General features: G+C 36.6%; 1 protein-coding gene across 1 annotated transcript in view; it reads right to left on the minus strand.

Moving 5' to 3' along the window:
- LOC126008715 (nonsense-mediated mRNA decay factor SMG5-like) overlaps positions 1-19617 on the minus strand; it is a 36928-nt gene extending 17311 nt beyond the window's left edge. The window contains exons 1-2 of the mRNA XM_049772941.1: positions 19525-19617; positions 15384-15521 (exon numbers count right to left, since the gene is read on the minus strand). Coding sequence (XP_049628898.1) covers positions 15384-15521; positions 19525-19617 — 231 coding nt within the window. The remainder of the gene's footprint in view (positions 1-15383; positions 15522-19524) is intronic.
- Positions 19618-20775: the final 1158 nt, after the last annotated feature.

A 20775-nucleotide genomic window follows, 5' to 3' on the forward strand; every position in this document is an offset into this window, starting at 1 on the left:
GAATTCATATTCAAATAAATATATTTTCTCATATATTTATCATTAACTTAATAAGATATAGAGAAGAGGCAAAAATAGAGCAAACACAAATGTTACAAAGGCTAATATTAACCTCATTTCCTTTTATTGACCTTTGAACCTTAAAATCCACTAAATTAGTTTATTGCAATGCCTCAGGAATATTCCATGTTTGTTCAAACCCTCCATGGATTTGCCTGTATCAATTTCTGAAAGGCTTCCCCTTTTTCCTTTCTTAGTTCAAACATCACCTGCTCTTCAAAAGTCCTCACCCAAAACCTCCTCTGATCCCTATTCCATCCCACCTTATCACCTCACTTGTTCATTCCTATGGTATCAAAGCTACCATATTGCACTGCAGAGAATGTTTACATTCAAGTTCTCTACATGATATTAAATCCTTTTCCATTCATCATATCTAGCAAATAGCTGTAATGTCCATAACTTTTCTTTTGATGAATAAATTGTTGGGTTGGAGACATGATGCATTATGTAAGGTACTTGCCTTGCACACAGCCAACCTGATTTTTCTTCCCAACATGATAAATGGTTCCTAAAGCCTCTTCGGGAGTGATGCTTTAGAACAGAACCAGGAGCAAGCATTTAGCACAGCTATATCTGCCCCCACTTTACACATATACACATACACACACAGAGGAAAAGAATAAGAAATTGTTGAATAAATAATAATGAAAGTATGAATGAGCTGATTATTAAGGTTTTGAACCATGTTTAGAGAACCTTGCTTAACACCAATGGTTTCCAAATTGTGCTCCCTGGATAACAAGCTTGAGTACCACCTGAGAGTTTGTTCAAAATGTTTATTCTTGGGACGAATTCAAGACTTTGAGTTAGAAACTCTGAGAAGTCATGCCAAATAATCTTTGCTTGAAAATGCCCTTTAGGTGAGAGAAGAATAATGTCTACCCCAGAGGCAGGTAAAGGGGAGGGTGGAAGGGAAAAATGGAACATTGGTGGTGGGAAATGTGGGAAATGTGGTGAATGGTGTTGTATATTAATTATATGACTAAAACTTAATCATGAAGAACTTTGCAATTGTGAAAAAAGCAATTGTATTATGAACAACCTTATAACTATGGTGTTTAAATAAAGTAATTTTTTAAAAGGTCCTTTAGTGATTGGTAATGTAGGAAGTTTGAGAAACATAGATTCTAGAAAACTTGAGAACATATGAATGGCAATCTTAACTTGCTCTAACAAGACAGAACTCTTGGTTTTCAGAAGCTGTTCATATTACCTCATTCAAATTATCTAACTTTCACTTATCCACAGACAAAATTTGGCATGGTTCTGAGCTCATGTGTTAGACCTCTTCTCTGTCTATATTCATCACAGTTTCATGTACATCTTTTATGTTCTCATTATACCAAACTTGTAATCTCCAATCCCGACCTCCATACGGTACATATTCTTATAATCAACAGTCTATTTTCCTCTTGAATATATATTATGTTTCTTTGGAAGTTCTGCTCATCCACATAAACCCATATTCTTCCCTATCTCTGCAAATAGACACATGACACACCTTTTTCCAGATTTCTCAGATCAAAAACCTTGCAGTCATAGTGGAATTTTCCCTTACTTGTGTGCTTCACACAGCAACTTCACTACTTCAACAACTTCACAAACAACCTATCAGATCATCTGTTGCTGCCATTTTTACACCATATTCTCAACTATTTCTCATCATGACCTCTAACCACTATAAACCAAACTACTATCATCCATTCCCTAAGTGACTGTATTTGGTATGTTGTCCTAACATGCCTCCACAAACATCACACCATCACAAACACACATACATTTAACTTTCTACTCAGTAGCAGAAATAAACAGATTTTTCTACTTCTTATCACGCCATTTTTAAAATTCAAAAAATTTTTGGATAATAAAATATCCTGCTTCTCCCAGACCCCAATCACAAACCATCCTCTCAGGCATTCTGATTTCTCCCCTTTCCATTTTTATTCCAACACTCAAAATTTTCCTAGGACTTTGTTTATACTGTTACTTCAGTTTGTGAAAATCATAGGCCCCTCATCAATCTCCTTTTCATACTTGTCTCAAACTCTCTCTTAGGTAACACCATTTACTAATGAAATAACACCATCTACTATAAGCCATTCCACTCCATGTTAGACACTGTTTGTAATAAATTATCTATTGCTATATAACAAATTTCCCCCTAAAGCAGTGATTTAAAACAACTCTCAAATTCTCTCAGTTGCCCTGTGTCAGGAAATCAGGTATGGTTGAGATTGAGCCTTAATTCAGGGCCTTAGCCTGATTATATCACCCTTCAATTGGGGAAAAAGCTGACTCAAAACTCCGTATTTAATTTCTCTCAAGCTGTGGAAAAGAGGGCCTCATTTCCTCTACAATTTACTAAATATTTAATCAAAACTAATAAAGGAGAAGTAGGTTAGCAGGATGTAAGGCACTGTATTTTGTGACCTAATCACAGATAGCACTCCCTGCATGCTACATATACATTAGGTTTCCTATATTGTATTGGTTGGAAGCAAATAAATAGAACCAGTTCAGAGCAAGAGAAGAAGTTTATATAAGGACATGAACCAAGAAAGATCATTGGAATATAGTTTAGAAACTGTCACTCACCCTGCCCTAAGCATGTTTTATATTCATGAATATAATCCTATGAAAGCCACTTATAAATTATAACTTAGGCAGCTTAGGTAATATAGTTTTGATAGTATTACAGTTTATAGCTTGGATGTACAATGTTTTATGTACAAAGGTGATTCACAACACCACCAAAGAGCTAATGATCCTCACCTCTGTCCTAAGAGCATATTTTTCTGATTTTTAAGACAACAAAAGGGAGGCAGGCAATGTCAAGTAATTAATTTGTCCAAATTCATGTAACATAAAAATGTTACCAGAATTGACATGTAGTCTACAAGTCTTCACAATTATTACCACACTATCCCTTCAATCTGTAATAAAGTTAAACTTCTCTTTAAAATAAAGACACAGCATTTGGAGGCCTAAGTGATAGCACAGCAGATAGGGCATTTGTCTTGCATGTGGCCTATCTGGGTTCAATCCTCAGAATCCCATATGGTCTTTCAAAAACCACTGGGAGTAATTCCTGAACAGAGTCAGGAATAAACCCTGAGCACCACCAGAGTGGCTCAAAAGCAAATAATAATAATAATAATAATAATAATAATAATAATAATAATAAATAATAATAATAAATAAGAATAATAACAACAAGTCACAGCATTTTACATTTCCCTTAATAAGTTTCACTCCTTTGAGCTCCATGAACCATTTTATTAATCACATCCTCTCAACATCTTTATTTTTACTTTTAGATGTTCAGCTCTTATGAATTCATTTAGTGGAAGTCTTTTTTTTTTATTATTTCTTTTTTGTTTTGTTTGTTGCTGTTTTTGGTTTTGGGGATCACACCCGGCAATGCTCAGGGGTTATTCCTGGTTCTGTGCTCAGAAATATCCCCTGGTAGGCTCTCAGGACCATATGGGATGCCGGGATTCAAACCACTGCCTGTCCTGGATCGACTGTGTGCAAGGCAGATGCCCTTCCACTGTATTCTCTCTGGCCCAGAAGTTTCTCTTGATGCTTGTAAACTGCAGGCAGTGATTATTTTTTTTAACCTCAAAGTAGTTCAGTTCACATGAGTGTCTTGTCTACTTTGTCCGCCTCACTGGAGAATAAACACACTCAAAAGTGAATGAAGAAGCATATGGATTTGTCCCAGATCTCTGCTGTGTCTCATTTCTCTCAACTGATAAGAAATATCACTTAAATTCTTCTTTGTTGTTGCTTTGGGGCCACATCAAGCAGCGCTCAGTTGTTACTCCTGGCTCTGCACTCAGAAATCACTCCTGGCAGGCTCAGGGGATCATATAAGTTGCCTGAAATTGAACCCAGTCTGTCCCAAATCGGCCATGTGAAAGGCATAGCTCCAGCCCCAATTAAATTCTTCTTAAGGTTCTTATGTCTTCATGATCTGGTGCGGGACTGAAGGCAATCATGACTAAATAAATAAAATACAAGCACATCCTCCCCACCCAGTTTAAACTAATTCCATCAGGAATATTTATTCCCACTGCTAAGGGCTCAGAGTATAATTGGGCACAGATTTCTGATTCGCCTCATGATTTTTCGAGTTATATACCAAATCAACAGAATTTCAGGCAGATGGTCTTTACGGCCTTATGGCCTTTATGAACTGAATAGGGAGGTAAAATTTAGTTCTTTATTGCTCCTCTTTTTTCTTTTATTTCTTAGGGAAATACCCAGATGGTTTTCAATTTGTTAAAGCTATAAACTGAGGGACTACTAGGTCTGCCTTCAATCCTACTTGGAATTCTTCAGAAATACATATAAGTCAAAAAGGAAAAACATTAGGTTGTGATCTAGAAGTCCATTATTGCTTATATGGTACTCAATGTTTCTCTTATTTAATTTCTTGGGACATTTATCTAAAGGACTTTGTGTGTGTTGTGTGTGTGCATGCATGAAGGTCTAATTGCAAAGGTCTGAAAATGGTTATTAAGTCCTTATTTTTCATATATGTTTAAGATTTCATTAAATTTAATCAACTATTGTGGATCTGACTTTAAGATTAATGAATAGTCTGTCTTAAAATACATTTAGCAGAACAAATACATTTAAGAACACATTATAATTTATGGAATTTATAATTTTTTTTTTTTTTTTTTTAATTTTTTTTTTATTTAAACACCTTGATTACATACATGATTGTGTTTGGGTTTCAGTCATAAAAGGAACACCACCCATCACCAGTGCAACATTCCCATCACCCAAGTCCCAAATCACCCTCCTCCCCACCCAACCCCCGCCTGTACCCTAAACAGGCTCTACATTTCCCTCATACATTCTCAATATTAGGACAGTTCAAAATGTAGTTATTTCTCTAACTAAACTCATCACTCTTTGTGGTGAGCTTCCTGAGGTGAGCTGGAACTTCCAGCTCTTTTCTCTTTTGTGTCTGAAAATTATTATTACAAGGGTGTCTTTCATTTTTCTTAAAACCCATAGATGAGTGAGACCATTCTGCGTTTTTCTCTCTCTCTCTGACTTATTTCACTCAGCATAATAGATTCCATGTACATCCATGTATAGGAAAATTTCATGACTTCATCTCTCCTGACAGCTGCATAATATTCCATTGTGTATATGTACCACAGTTTCTTTAGCCATTCATCTGTTGAAGGGCATCTTGGTTGTTTCCAGAGTCTTGCTATGGTAAATAGAGCTGCAATGAATATAGGTGTAAGGAAGGGGTTTTTGTATTGTATTTTTGTGTTCCTAGGGTATATTCCTAGGAGTGGTATAGCTGGATCGTATGGGAGCTCGATTTCCAGTTTTTGGAGGAATCTCCATATCGCTTTCCATAAAGGTTGAACTAGACAGCATTCCCACCAGCAGTGGATAAGAGTTCCTTTCTCTCCACATCCCCGCCAACACTGTTTATTCTCATTCTTTGTGATGTGTGCCATTCTCTGGGGTGTGAGGTGGTATCTCATCGTTGTTTTGATTTGCATCTCCCTGATGATTAGTGATGTGGAACATTTTTTCATGTGTCTTTTGGCCATGCGTATTTCTTCTTTGTCAAAGTGTCTGTTCATTTCTTCTCCCCATTTTTTGATGGGGTTAGATGTTTTTTTCTTGTAAAGTTCTGTCAGTGCCTTGTATATTTTGGAGATTAGCCCCTTATCTGATGGGTATTGGGTGAATAGTTTCTCCCACTCAGTGGGTGGCTCTTGTATCCTGGGCACTATTTCCTTTGAGGTGCAGAAGCTTCTCAGCTTAATATATTCCCATCTGTTAATCTCTGCTTTCACTTGCTTGGAGAGTGCAGTTTCCTCCTTGAAGATGCCTGTAATGTCCTGGAGTGTTTTGCCTATGTGCTGTTCTATATATCTTATGGTTTTGGGGCTGATATCGAGGTCTTTAATCCATTTGGATTTTACCTTTGTACATGATGTTAGCTGGGGGTCTAAGTTTAATTTTTTGCAAGTGGCTATCCAATTGTGCCAACACCACTTGTTGAAGAGGCTTTCCCTGCTCCATTTAGGATTTCCTGCTCCTTTATCAAAAATTAGATGGTTGTATCTCTGGGGAACATTTTCTGAGTATTCAAGCCTATTCCACTGATCTGAGGACCTATCCTTATTCCAATACCATGCTGTTTTGATAACTGTTGCTTTGTAGTACAGTTTAAAGTTGGGAAAAGTAATTCCTCCCATATTCTTTTTCCCAATGATTGCTTTAGCTATTCGACTTTGTGTGTGTTGTGTGTGTGCATGCATGAAGGTCTAATTGCAAAGGTCTGAAAATGGTTATTAAGTCCTTATTTTTCATATATGTTTAAGATTTCATTAAATTTAATCAACTATTGTGGATCTGACTTTAAGATTAATGAATAGTCTGTCTTAAAATACATTTAGCAGAACAAATACATTTAAGAACACATTATAATTTATGGAATTTATAATTTTTAAAAATAAAATCATCATAATTACTCACTTTTCACACAAGTAGTTAGTTCAGTTCATATCAATATTAAAAAACACGATTGCGGGGCCGGAGCGATGGCTCAACAGTAAGGCATTTGTTTGCCTTGCATGTGCTGAACTAGGAAGGACCAAGGTTCACTCCCCAAGTGTCCCACCAGAGCACCACTGGGTATGGCCCAAAATTAAAAAAATATATATGTTTGAATGATAACTCAACCAGGCAACTCAATAAAACCACCACCACCACCACCACCACCACCACCACCAATAGAACCCCCGCACACTTGGGCTCAAGCTTTGGCCTGAATGAAATGAAATAAGTACAGAGTTTTAAGTGCAGCAAAAGCTTAATGAAAACTAATACCTAAATTGATGTGAAATATATATATATATATATATATATACACATGTGTGTGACTTTATGTAAAGTGGTAATAATAATAATGAGTGGTAATATTAATGTCCATGAATTTGGGATCTAAAAAAACAAATTACTATTTTTTGTTTGGAGACCACACTCAGCTGGTTCAAGGCTAACCCTTGGCTCTGTGCTCAAAGTGAGACTTGTGGGACCCACAGAGGGTTGCAGGGATTGAGGCATATACAAACTCAGATTTTGTTTGCTAATATAAGCTGCAATAAACATTAGAACACTTCTAGCTAATGCTCTTCTTTTCTAATTAATTAAATTTAAATATATGTATATATAAATTCACACACAAGCATCTATAACTCACATGCATTCTTTTTTTTAAATAAATTAACTAATCACCATGAGATACACAGTTGTTCATGATTCAGTTTCAGTCATACAAGATGTAACACTTTTCACCAGGTACACATTTTTTGCCACCAATATCCTCAGTTTTCTTCCCTCCCTTTTCCTTGCCTGCATCTTTAACAAACATTCATGATCTCCTTCTCTCTTTATCTCTCTTCCTTTCTTTTTAGAAACTGTGGTTTTCAATATTGTTACTATAGAAATAGCATGTATATCACTTATTTTCAACTATCATTGTCACATGACATCTTTTTAGAAAATTGTTTTTCTTAATAACAGAAATTCCACATAATCAGTTTGGCTTTATTACAAGGTCTTCTTTGTTATTGTTTTCTTTTTGTCTTCTGAAGAAGACAATATAGTCTAGGAGGATGTGAATGATAAATACATGCTGTAACTTCCATTACATGCTAAATGACCATCTACTATGTACCTAACATTCAGTCACACATTTTCACAAACCTCAGCACTCCTCTCCAACACAGTCAACACAACATACACTCAGCTCCATCTTGTGCATGAAAGAAGTCAGGAAAAAACACCCAATGAATCTCATTTACGCTCTAAAATATTGTTGGCAACTGAACCATTCTGGACTTTCAGGGAGAAAGAGGTGGAAATAGCACACATCAACTACTTTCCATCTGCCAAATCATTTTACTTGTCAAGTGTTCTATGCTGCTGACAAAAATCAAAGGCTGGTGAGTAATGAGCATTTCTCCCTTCTCTTCAGAAGTCTGAGTCCTCTTCACTAATAGCTGTTCACATAAAATGAAATAATGATAGTAATAGGCTAGGAGGGTTCATTCTTTGCTCTCTTTTTGAATAAGAGAATCTGTCACCCCTTTGCTGGACATACAGTCCTGAAAACAAAGGCTTGTGGAAGCCTGAGGATGTTTTTAGAAATTAGCCAATTAGGTATGTTGCAAGATTTGCAGCTTCCTTGCTTCCTTCTTACTGCCCCGCTCCCATCCCACACTTTCTTTTATCGTTAGCAGTTATACTTTCTTTATCCTTGACTAAAGAGCAGCCAAGGTGCTGGAGAAAGTAAATATCACATCTAAAAGATACCCTTACATTGACTAAAAGCCAACTCTTGACATAGAAAACATTTCTCAGAACCTCCCCCATCTGGTCAGCCGATTTATAACTAAATGTTCTTAAGCACAAACCAAGAAAATTCTTGTCATTCCAGAAAAAGAAAGGAAAAAAAAAACCCTCCAATTGTGTGTGTGTGTGTGTGTGTGTGTGTGACTGCTGTTGTTTTGTTTCGTTTTGCTTTGGGTCTCTCTTCTTAGACTATGAGCTCCTTCCAAGCACCAAAAAAATATCAACTAGTTCTTTTTCCAAATCCTGATAGACACAGAATTTGGGAAAGGATCTCTTCCAAAAACAGTTCAAGAAAATCATAATAGGAATGAGTTAATACATAAAAGCAGTTTTCATATGATCAAGAGCTTTGGAGCTTTATTCTGTTTGAGTGTGACAGAGCCAGAAATATCCGTTTCACCTACTTTAACTCTTGGTGCTTCTCAATTAGACCTTTGCAATTGTTCTCCTATTAAGCATCCAGTTTTTTTTTTTCTCTCTCTGATCCTGGCACAGAATTCATCTGCTCTAATATTGGTTAATCCTGTTAATTCTCTGCAGAGAAATCTTGATTTGTAGGGTGCCTTACTCTGTTGCAAATGAAGTATTTTTTTAAAGCCTCCATATTCAGTTTTCGGCAGTTATTACTCATCCAGTCTAATTTCTTGTTTTGCCTCCCTCACCTCATTTAAACCAATGTTCTTCAGACAATAGGCTCTGAGTTTGCATCAATCCGCAAACATGCCCTGAGATTCCATTTCACTTTATTTGTTCAGCAACAAAAATGTACCCAATGTCTACTCTGAGCAAAAAATTGTGCTAGGCATTAGTATAGCTGGAAACTTTGATTGAATTCATTCTCATCAGTAAAATCACAATATATTTTCCATGTTATAGCACAAGGATCTACTGTTAATTTGATCACAAATACAGTCTTTATATTCTATCTCAGAGATAGACACACAACTCTTTATGTATTTGTTACTTTTTCTCTATATGTAGGACTCTCCTTTTTAAAATGTTGGTTTTTGTTTTTGTTTTTTTGTTTTGGTTTGGTTTGGTTTGGTTTTTGAGCCACACCCGGCATTGCTCAGGGGTAACTCCTGGCTGTCTGCTCAGAAATAGCTCCTGGCAGGCAGGGGGACACAGGGATTTGAACCAACCACCTTTGGTCCTGGATCGGCTGCTTGCAAGGCAAACACCGCTGTGCTATCTCTCCAGGCCCGGTTTTTGTTTTATAAGCCACATCAGCAATACCCAGGAATTACTCCTGACTGTGTGTTCAGGGATCACAGTTTACAGAGTTCATTGTGGGATATAGCTCAAAGGGATGGAACACATATTTTACATGTAGGAAACTGAGGCTCAATTATAGCACCTCAGGTGAAACTTGAGGTCTGAAACAGGAATACATTCAAAGCACTGCCTGTTGTGACTTCTTCCACCCCAAATCCAAATCTCCCTTCTGAAAAGAAAACTAAAGTTGAGATTGTTTCTATGCTAGAAACTCTAAATCAATAACAAAAATTAATAATAAAAAAAGATAACATAGAGAGGCTGTGGCTGGAGTGATAACTCAGTGGTAAGGACTTTGCTTTGCACGTGGCCAACACAGGACAGACCCCAGTTTGAATCCCAGCATCCCATATGGCACCTGAGCCTGCCAGGAGTAATTTCTGAGTGCAGAGCCAGGAGTAACCCTGGAGCACCACCAGGTGTGACCCAAAAACAACAACAACAAAAAGATAATATGGAAACACAAAGACAGTGATAGAAGAAAATTTCCCTTCAAACATTTGCTTCAGGGTATACCATATACAAGTTTTCATGATTTCTAATCTTTGGAATCTTTTATACCAAATGCAACATTAGAAAAAAATTAGTTAAATAATAGGAACAATCTGTGTTGGCGGGGATATGGTATGAAAGGGACTCTCATACACAGCTGGTGGGAATGCCCCCTAGTCCAACACCTATGGAGAACAGTCTGGAGAGTGCTCAAGGAACTCAGAATTGAGCTCCCATTTGACCCAGCAATCGCTCTCCTAGATATCTACCCCCAAGTCGGAAGAACATTCATCCCAAAGTATGTGTGCATCCCACTATTTATCGCAGCACTCAGTATAACAGCCAAGTCTTGGAACCAACTTCGATGTCCAACAACAGACGAGTGGATCATTAAGACGTGGTATCTGGGGCCGGGCGGTGACACTAGAGGTAAGATGCCTGCCTTGCCTGCGCTAGCCTTGGATGGACCGCGGTTCGATCCCCCGGTGTCCCATATGGTCCCCCAAGCCAGGAGAGACTTCAGAGCGCATAGTCAGGAGTAACCCCTGAGCGTCACCGGGTGTGGCCCAAAAACAAAAACAAAAAAAAAAGATGTGGTATCTATACACAATGGAATACTACATGCAGTCAGAAATGATACAATCACAGACTTTGCAGCAACGTGGATGGACCTAGAACATATTATGTTAAATGAAGCATGCCAGAAAACAAAAGATAAACACAGAATGATAGCATTATTCTGAAGTACCTAGAATATACACCAGATATACAACCAATACCCCGCGATTAAATAACTGGGTGAAACAGGATAGAAACCTCAATAATAATCACCATATACTGGGGAGTAGAGCCCAAAAGAAAGGGGAGAAAAACAACACAAAGCCTGACTACATATTATATCATAAAGAAACCAGCAACAACAGAAACAGCAGCATAGAAAGAACAGGTATGTAATTATCGTTTTACTACAAAGGCCCATAATAATTTACTAGGGATCTTATACAGGATTACAGGTAAAGATTATGATGGGAAATTACTGAATCCAACGGAAACACTTCAAAACATTATATTTGAATGCCTTAACCTTACCACATTTAAAATAACCTCTCAGTTTTTCTGTCCATAGGGGTTCCTGGATACAAAGTGTGAACATCCTATGGTGGTACCTTGGTGCTCAGTCACATGAGGTTCCATACTCTGCTTGAATAATGAAAATAGCCGGATAAAACTCTTTAACATTTCCTTTATCTCTAGATTATGCCTTCTTTTAGGACCTGAAGCACATGACCAGCCAGATCACCAAAGCAACAACTGAGACCTGCAGATTTCTACCACAGGGTCTAAACATCAAACACATTCAACCAAACTAACAGGCCCTTGCTCTTCTCATTTCTTTGTATTTTTGTTGTTGGTGGTGTTTGATTGTTGGTTTGTTTTGTTTGTTTTGTTTTTCCTATTCCCTCTTCTTGTCTCCCTCTTCTTCCACCTTCTCCTTCTCACTATCATCAATTCAATCTATGTCAAATAAAAACCACATGGTTATCCCCTCTATAGTAAAGGAGAGCTGACATATAGGGTGCTGTGGACAAAACTGAAAAGGGTAAACACCTATATAGATAGACCTCACTAACACAATGGGCAGTACTCGAGACATGAAACCTATACATACCCAAAAGTTGATCTATTAGTTTCCTTTCCTTACAAGTACTATACTTAGTACTCAGCGCACCTCTTGCCCTCCACACCTCTCTACATTAATATACACCTAAGCTAGCTTCTATATGTTTATATGTGGGCAGGAGCACACAGACATAGGAATCCTCCTTAAGGGACAAACCTAAACCACAAACAACCCATACCTATACCCTATATAACCCCTCCCATATACTATTCCCTCTCCCTCCTCCAGAAATCTGACTATTCCTTCACCCCTCAATCCCACCCCCAATATCCCCACCACACTATAACTCTTCACCCTCAGTTCTTAATTCAGTAGGCATCAAGACTGACTTCCTACTCCAACGAGCCAGTACCCACTACCCAAGTGAAGAGACACCCACTCAAACTCTCATCTTGTTCCCGGCAAGAATATACAACCAACACCCCGACTGACCCATGCAGTGTGGCCCTTCTATTCACCTCTCCCTAATGTGGACTGTGGCTTGATATCAGAACTAGCTCCAAAGGACCCCCACTGCAAGAACTCTACCCAAGATCTCCCTGCCTAGACCCCACACCTCACAAGGAAATCTCAAAAGACAATGGGGAAGTCTATACTTTCATCATAAGTATAGACCTATATAACACAACTTCTTATCCTGTTTCTCCCCAAATGTAAAGTGATCTCCTGTATCACTTTCTCCCTTTTTCTTTGTTTTCTTTTTTCCTTTTTTTTTATTCTTGTTAGTTTCTTTTGTTTGTTCATTTTGTTTTTGTTTTAGTTTTTGTTATATGATTTGATTTGTTCTTGCTTCTTTTGGGTCACTTCTGGCGGCACTCGGAGGGTGCTCCTGGCTCTATGCTTGTAGAATGCCCCTGGGGGGGGGCACGGGGGACCATGGAGGATGACAGGAACGACAGACGCTTTGTCACCATGTTATCTCTCCTGGCCCCACTTTATTCCTTTAATTACGTCTTTTATTTAATCTTTCTTTCTTTTTTGTTTTGTTTTTGTTTTTGTTTTTGGGCCACACCCGGTGTTGCTCAGGGGTTACTCCTGGCTGTCTGCTCAGAAATAGCTTCTGGCAGGCACGGGGGACCATATGGGACACCAGGATTCGAACCAACCATCTTTGGTCCTGGATCGGCTGCTTGCAAGGCAAACGCCGTTGTGCTATCTCTCCAGACCCTATTTAATCATTTTTTTAAGAAACTTTTTTTCTTGTAGATATGTGTGAGCATATATATTCTTAGTTTTTGTCAGGTGTCTGTTTTCTTTTCTCTCCACCCCCAAATCCACCAGCAATATAATGTAGCACCACTTTCTCCTGCAAAGACATATTAAACAAAGGGGAAATTTTACATGTAAAAACAAGTTCTTATCTACTAAGGATAAGAACTCATACTTGTTCACAACACAGGGACATCTCCCACCCTGAACGTACGTCATGTGGAAACAACTTAGGCTCCAGGGAACTAGACACCAACCGTCTAGCCTTGACTCCTGAATCCCAGACATAGAAACTACAGAATTCTCCACAACAGCTCCAGGAGCCAAATTCCCTCCAGGGCATTCACAAGGCTGCTCTGACACCAACATGCGCCAGTTCTAAATTGATAACCTGACAATGAGGAAATGGGAACAACTTGATCTAAGAGCAAGTTTTCCTTCCTCATCAGCCATCGATAAGACAAAATCAGAAAACATGTCACCCTTTGATCTGTGCAAAAGCCAAGATCACAATATACAGGTGACTGGTTGTTACAACCAAGACTGGACAGTATGCATCCAGGGACCAAGAACAACAACAGCAGCAGAAAGCTCTAGCCTAGCTTTTGGTCTACGATCTGTTCAACAAACAAGATCTCCAATTCCAGAGGTCTGACTGAGACAACCGCACTGAACGGGTCTTCAGGAAACATAACGAAAGACCTTATCCCAGGCTCTATCCTAGGAGCAACATAATGACCAAGACCACCAACTACAGAAGATGGATTAAAACGACACTGAAGAAGCATAACTGCTAGAACCACAAAGAAAGACTCTATCATAAGCTCCGTTCCTTGAGCTGCACAGTCACCAAGATCTCTAGATACAGAAGTCTTCCACACACCACAAAAGCACCAAGGGGAGAGTAAATGATCATGCAAGGAGTCTACAATTAATCCCATGACAGTATAGTTCAGGAATGAAGAAACCCTGTATCTCCTAGGCCAAGGGAATTCCCTCTACAATATCCCCAATAGTTACTGTGCCTATGCAGGGTGGAAAAGAAAAGAAAAAAAAGCACAAAACAATCATTTTTCCACGGATTTATTTATCGATTGATCGATTTTTTTTGACGTCTCTATTATGGTGTAGAGATTGAAGTTGATGTCTCCAATATTATTTTATTTTATTTATTTTAATTTATCTTACTTTCTCTTTCTTTTTGCACTCCAGCATGATTTGATTTCAGAACCGAGACTATTGTGTGGTTCTTGTCTTTATTGCTGTAGTGCTCACTGGATATTTAATTTAATATTTCTTTCTGTATTGTTGTGGTGTTTCAATTACCTTTTTCACATCCTCTCTCAAACTGAGGTTGAAAGCTTCTAGAAGGATTCCGCCCATTTTCAGCGTATTTGACTTCTTTTTTTTTCTTCTTATTTTGCACCCCAATCTATTGCTTTTCTTTCCTTCAAACAAAACCACATAACTCAATTTATCTAGCTCCGCCTCTTAAATAGAGGGGGAAACAAGGGAGGGTACCAGGACCAAACAAATATATGATCACTAATAGTAAACTAGACAAAGAGGGGACCACCTACGTTAGCAGCCTGGGGGGTGATGGTGGGGTATATGGGTTGCAGAAAGGGAACTGGGATGGGGGAAGGACATATTTGGTGATGGGTATTTTCCTGATTCAATGTTAATATGTAACTAAAATACTACTGTGAAAGATATGTAAGCCATTATGAACAAAAAAATTGTGTTTTAATCAAAAAAATTATTTGACTTACATGTATTATTATATTATATTAATTATTTTATATGTTATGTAATGTTATGTTACTATATTAGGTTATGTTAGTTTACTTCAATATGTTAATCAATTTTGTCTCTTAAATAAATTCTAACAATAAAAAAATAAATACCTTTATCAATACCCTGTGTATTATCAATATACAGGAAATTTCTATAATTGATTTACACAAATTTACAAGGTTCTTACTATGGTGCTGATCATTAAAAGTAATGATAAAATTGTGTCTGCACTCTTATTTGAGCAATGAGCTTTGAGGTGAGGAATGACTGTGCATCTAAATGCTGTCAATATATATGTATGTATATATATATACATATATATATATTATTTTTCCTGGTACCAACTTTATGCTCATTAAAAGATTCAAACACTGACTCATAATTTTACTATCTGAAGTAGGCAGGTCATTTAAACTCCCTATCTTATTAAGTTTCTTCACCTAATATAAAGAGAAAGGCTTACCTGGTAAGGTTGTTGGGATGGTAACTCATTTCCTGGCACAAAGCAGTCTGTAAAAGTTGTTGGTCTGCAGGTATATTGTAAGTTATGGAGATGTTCAGATATAAATTTGAACTCTGAAAAATCTCTTATGGACTTTGCCTAACCAAACAGAGAAGGAGATGCATGTCTTACAAAGAGAACAATTGAGGAGAGGGTTAGAGGTTACAGAGGTGTATATATATATATATATATATATATATATATATATACACATATATATATACATATATATACATATATATATACAAAATAAGAAAACAATAGGGACTTTATGTTTGGTACCTGTGGAAAGTGAGAACAGAGCCAGTAAATAAAATTTTAAAAAATTTTAAATATCAAATGTCACACTGTCCATCTAGTACAGAATGGGAGTTTCAATTATTAGAGTAAAGATTTAGGAGCCTACTGGAGAGAGTTTGGTGCTTAACAAAATTTTATTCAATAAAATTACTTATTAAATAAAAATATCTCTCTAAACACACATACAGAACATAAATTTATTACTTACATTGATGGGAATCTATAAGCTTCTTAGTGAATGTGAGACTGTTTTCCTTTAAAAATAATTAAAATCTGTTTCTGTCTAATTATGTCTTTGTTTTTTAGAAATGCCATTATGTTGACAGGAGGTGAAAAATGAAAATAAAATCACTTCTGTTTGGATGATGGAGCTTTGTAGACATTGATTGTAGACAATCAGAACATTCTCATTTGAACAAATATCATTCAAATAAAACAGATTGTGCTAATATATTTAATTTTGAAACAAAACTTATATTTTGTGTCAATGTTGTGGAAAATATAGAAATCAAAATGAATATGCTGTATCCTTAGAGACTGTTAACTTTTTTCTATTTACAGCTAGCTTAACTGAGAAATATGCATATAGGCCTTAACTTTGATATACTCATATACTGCAAAATAATTATACAACAGTATTAGCTAATATATTCATTATCTTAAAAAGTGATTTCTAGTTCTCTATTGTGATGAGAACATTTAGAATCTAATCTCAAAGAAATTTGCAAGTATAAAATAGAGTCAAAGTAACTATGCATTAGATCTCCAGAACTAGTTCATCTTGCAATCTTGTGATCACCTTTGATCAATAGCTCATTCACTACTGTCCTTAACCCCTTTGAGCCACCATTCTACTTTTTGCAACTTTGTCTTTGGCTTTTTAGATGTCACATAAGAGTGAGATCATGTGACAACTGTCTTTGCCAGATTTCATTTAACATGGCCCTCTGAAGTTTTATCAGTGTTATCCCGTACAGAGGTCTTTCCTTCTTGCTCATGGATAAAAAATACTTTAGGACTTATGGATGAGGGCACTAGAAAAGAGCTCTAATGATAAAGTTGCCCAATTCTGAGAATCTCTGGTTCTCTCACCAAGGTTAAGAGCTCTTCATGTACTACTCCCAACACTATGATAACACAACACATGATAAAAGAAAGCTGTGCCTCCTCACCTATCTTCATTTTATCACTTAGTAAAGAAGCCAGATATGGAAATAATGGGAATAATCCAAACGTTCAACAGAGGAATGGATAAAGAAGCCGAAGGATACATATGCAATGGAGTGTTACTCAACTATTAGAAAAGATGGATTCTTGTAGTTTAATTTGGATGAAACTGGAAGGTATCATTTTAAGCAAGTAAGTCAGAGGGAGAAGGACAACTACTGAATAATTTCATTCATCTTTGGTATACAAGAAATAAAAGAAAAGGAATGGACAGTTTTGAATGATGACAAACCTTTTGCCTTGAAACACAAAGTTGGAATACCAAGTAAATGGAATGGGGTTGGGAGGAATGGCTAGATGGATGGAACCTAATATTGATGGAGAATCGTAGGTACTTTGGTGGTGGTGGTGAGGGTTGGTAGCTGTACATTAAAACCACAAACATTAAGACTATTGTATTATCCAAACTATAACAATTACATTTACAAAATAAAAATAAATAAAAATCAAACCAAAAAAAGTTATATTTGATTTTATGACACTATGGTGTAGAGATATTTAATGCATGACCAGGCTAATTTTATCATCTTTCCCACTAAGCCATAATTATCTTGAGGAAAGAACTATGTCTCTGTCAATGTATATCTCCGCAATCATCAGTCTAGGATATTCTCTAGCACAGTGTGCATATAAGCTTGCTTAATTTATATGTGAAATCTTAGTGCATGATAGATTTTTAGTTTACATATTTATATATAACAAGTATTTCTTTGGTAGAAACAGAAAAGCAAGCTATGAAAAATAACTTCAGAAAAGACTTCCATGAGAACATCAGCTGAGTTTTAAAAGGCATGGAGGAAATGTTTCCATTCATTCAGATATAAAATAAAATAAAATGGCATACAAAAAACTGGGCGGTATCTCATTACCTAATTTTAAGCTTTACTACAAAGTCATAGTGATCAAAGCAGCATGGTATTGGAACAAAGACAAACTTTCAGACCAATGGGTCAAAATAGAATATCCAGTGACAAACTCCCAAGTATATGGACAATTATTCTTTGGCAAAAGATCCCAGAATTTGAAATGGAACAAAGACAGCTTTTAACACAAAAGTCAATTCAAAGTGAATTAAAGACCTTGAGATTAGACCCAAATCCATAACATTCATTCAGAATGAATGTTCTTCTTACATTGAGAAGGAATGTTCTTGAAGAAAACTCCAAGACTTAGACCTTAATAAAGGCTTTGATAATAAGATGCCAATGACAAGGGCTATAGAACCAACCCTGAATAAATGGGACAACCTCAAACTAAAAAGTTTCTATATGGCAAAAGAAACATGGCTAAAATTAGAAGACAGCTAAATGAATGGGAGAATTTTTTTGCACTCAACACATCAGATAAAGTTTTGATATCTAGAATATGCAAAGTATTCACAAAGGTTAACTCCACAAAACCTAAAAAGCCCATCAAAAAATAGGGAGATGAAATGAACAGACATTTCTCTGAGAAAGACCAACAGATGGTGAACAGACACATGAAAAAAATGCCCATCATCACTTATCATTAGAGAAATCCAAATCAAGACAATAATAAGATATCCTCTTATACCAGTGAAGATGGTACATATCAAAAATACTAGGAACAATCTCTGTTGGCAGGGATGTGGAGAAAAGAATTTTCATCCTCTGTTGGTGGAAATGCTACCTGGTCCAACTTCTCTGAAAAATAGTATGGAGATTTCTCAGTAAATTCAAAATTGAGTTTTGATTCAAAATTGAATCATTATTCTCCCTTTTGGTTATCTAACTCCAGGACAGAAAAATAATGTATGCTCACCGCTATTCATTGCAGCACTCAGTATAATAGTTAAAACTTGGATTCAACCTAGTGAAGATGCGGTACATATATAGAATGGAATAGCTATAAGGAATGATGCAGTCATGCAATTTGCAGTAACATGGATGAAACTGGAAGTAATTATGTTAAATAAAGTATGCCAGAAGAATAAGGATATATTCAAAATGATATCACTTATATGTGGTATTTAGAATAACTGTATGAAGAAACCCAATGGTCTAAATGGGAGTTGTCTTGAACACTGTTGGTTCCAGAATATAGTGAGAAGGAAAGAAACTAAGTGGAAAAGGAGAAACACAAATATGAAAATATAGGGACCCTGGACCAAGTAGTCTCAGATGTATTGGTAGTGTTAAAAAAAAAGGACAGAACTAAATAACCAAGACAGTGACAACAACAATTTAATCAAGAAACAAACTTTTAACAATCTAAACTTAAAATGGACCTATTGTACTGGTAGGTTGGGGGGTAATGTGGGATGGTATGAAATGTACCAGGGGAATATTGGTGGTGGAAAGTCGATATTGGTAGTGGGATTATTTTTATTTATGTTTACTTCACATATGTGAGTGACTTAAGTCACATTTATAATCATATATTCACCTGCTTACAAACCCTCTCACACAACAGAGTCCCATACCACTTGAAAGAAAGTGATCTTCAAAATATTCTCTTGGTACTCAACAAGGTGCAAAGAACATATCATGATTTCTTTTAAGTAAATATTTTAAAGACCGGAAAAGCAAGATGAATAATAAAATCTTCCACTTACAGAATTATTTTCATGTGGCTGGTAGAGTAAGCCAATAATCAATGTAATAATAGATTTGCCTATTTCCAGATGCGAATGAAATCGTTTACCCATTATCTTGCAGCCTGTAAGAAACAACTTACAGAATTTAAAACAAGTTCTAGTTAACTTCACTGTCCAAATTCCATACAGTCATTACTATCCCCAAATTTAACATCTGTATTCATTAAGCAACTGCCATGAGGCACGCACAATTAACACAACAGTTATCTCTGTTCCGCCATCAGAACTACATTGTAAGGTAAATATTATGAATTTCCTAGGTCTTACAAATGAGTAATCCATTACCCAGAGCTTTAAGAACCAATACTGCTTAAGTGATAGTGTTAGATTATTTAGCAATCAAGTCAGCTAAAGCAATCACATTCTTGCACAATGTTCCAATTTGTAATTTATATATAGAAGAGATGAAATTAACAATTATATCCTGAAACCTCTAAGTATTTTTGAAACTAATGTCATTCTTTTCCATATCATTCTTTCCCAAAACCCAAAAATTGCCATCCATTGCAGACCATTCTGCTTTTAGCTACCTATAAGATAAGAACAAGGAGTTAACTTCTGTGACAGGGAAAACTGAATTAAGATGATGACACACAAAGGAGATTGTTAGTGTTTCATTTATTTGGACCAAGTTTAATTTTAAAACATAATTCAGTGTGATACCTTTTCTCATTTTTTATGCGTGTATGCAACAATGTGTGTGTGTGTGTGTGTGTGTGTGTGTGTGTGTGTGTGTGTGTGTGTGTGTGTGTGTGTGTGTTAGAGACTGAGGGAGAGAAACACATGAAAAGAAGAGGAAGAGAGAAGGGAACGATGAGTCAACTCTTTTCTAATTAATTTCTGGAAAAATATGACAGATATTGCAGAGCCTCCAGCCTACCTACACTTGAAGAGCAACCTCCAGAGCCCCCAAGAAGTACTGTTAATCACTGAGAAATTCTGAAACCTATCTCTCAGTGATGGAAAGAATGAAGATCAGTAACAATAAAATCATATTTTGTGCATAAGAAACCAGAACCTTGTTTTCAAACTAGAAGCCTTAGGGGAGAGAGAGAGAGAGAGAGAGAGAGAGAGAGAGAGTGGGAGAGAGAGAGAGAGAGAGAGAGTGGGAGAGAGAGAGAGAGAGAGAGAGAGAGAGAGAGAGAGAGAGAGTTCAAAGCCTCTAGAGAATGAACAAGTCCCTAAGTTCACTGCACTCAATCCAGAACA

The sequence above is a fragment of the Suncus etruscus genome, chromosome 5 (genome assembly GCF_024139225.1).
Source record: "Suncus etruscus isolate mSunEtr1 chromosome 5, mSunEtr1.pri.cur, whole genome shotgun sequence".
Taxonomy (NCBI): Eukaryota; Metazoa; Chordata; class Mammalia; order Eulipotyphla; family Soricidae; genus Suncus; species Suncus etruscus.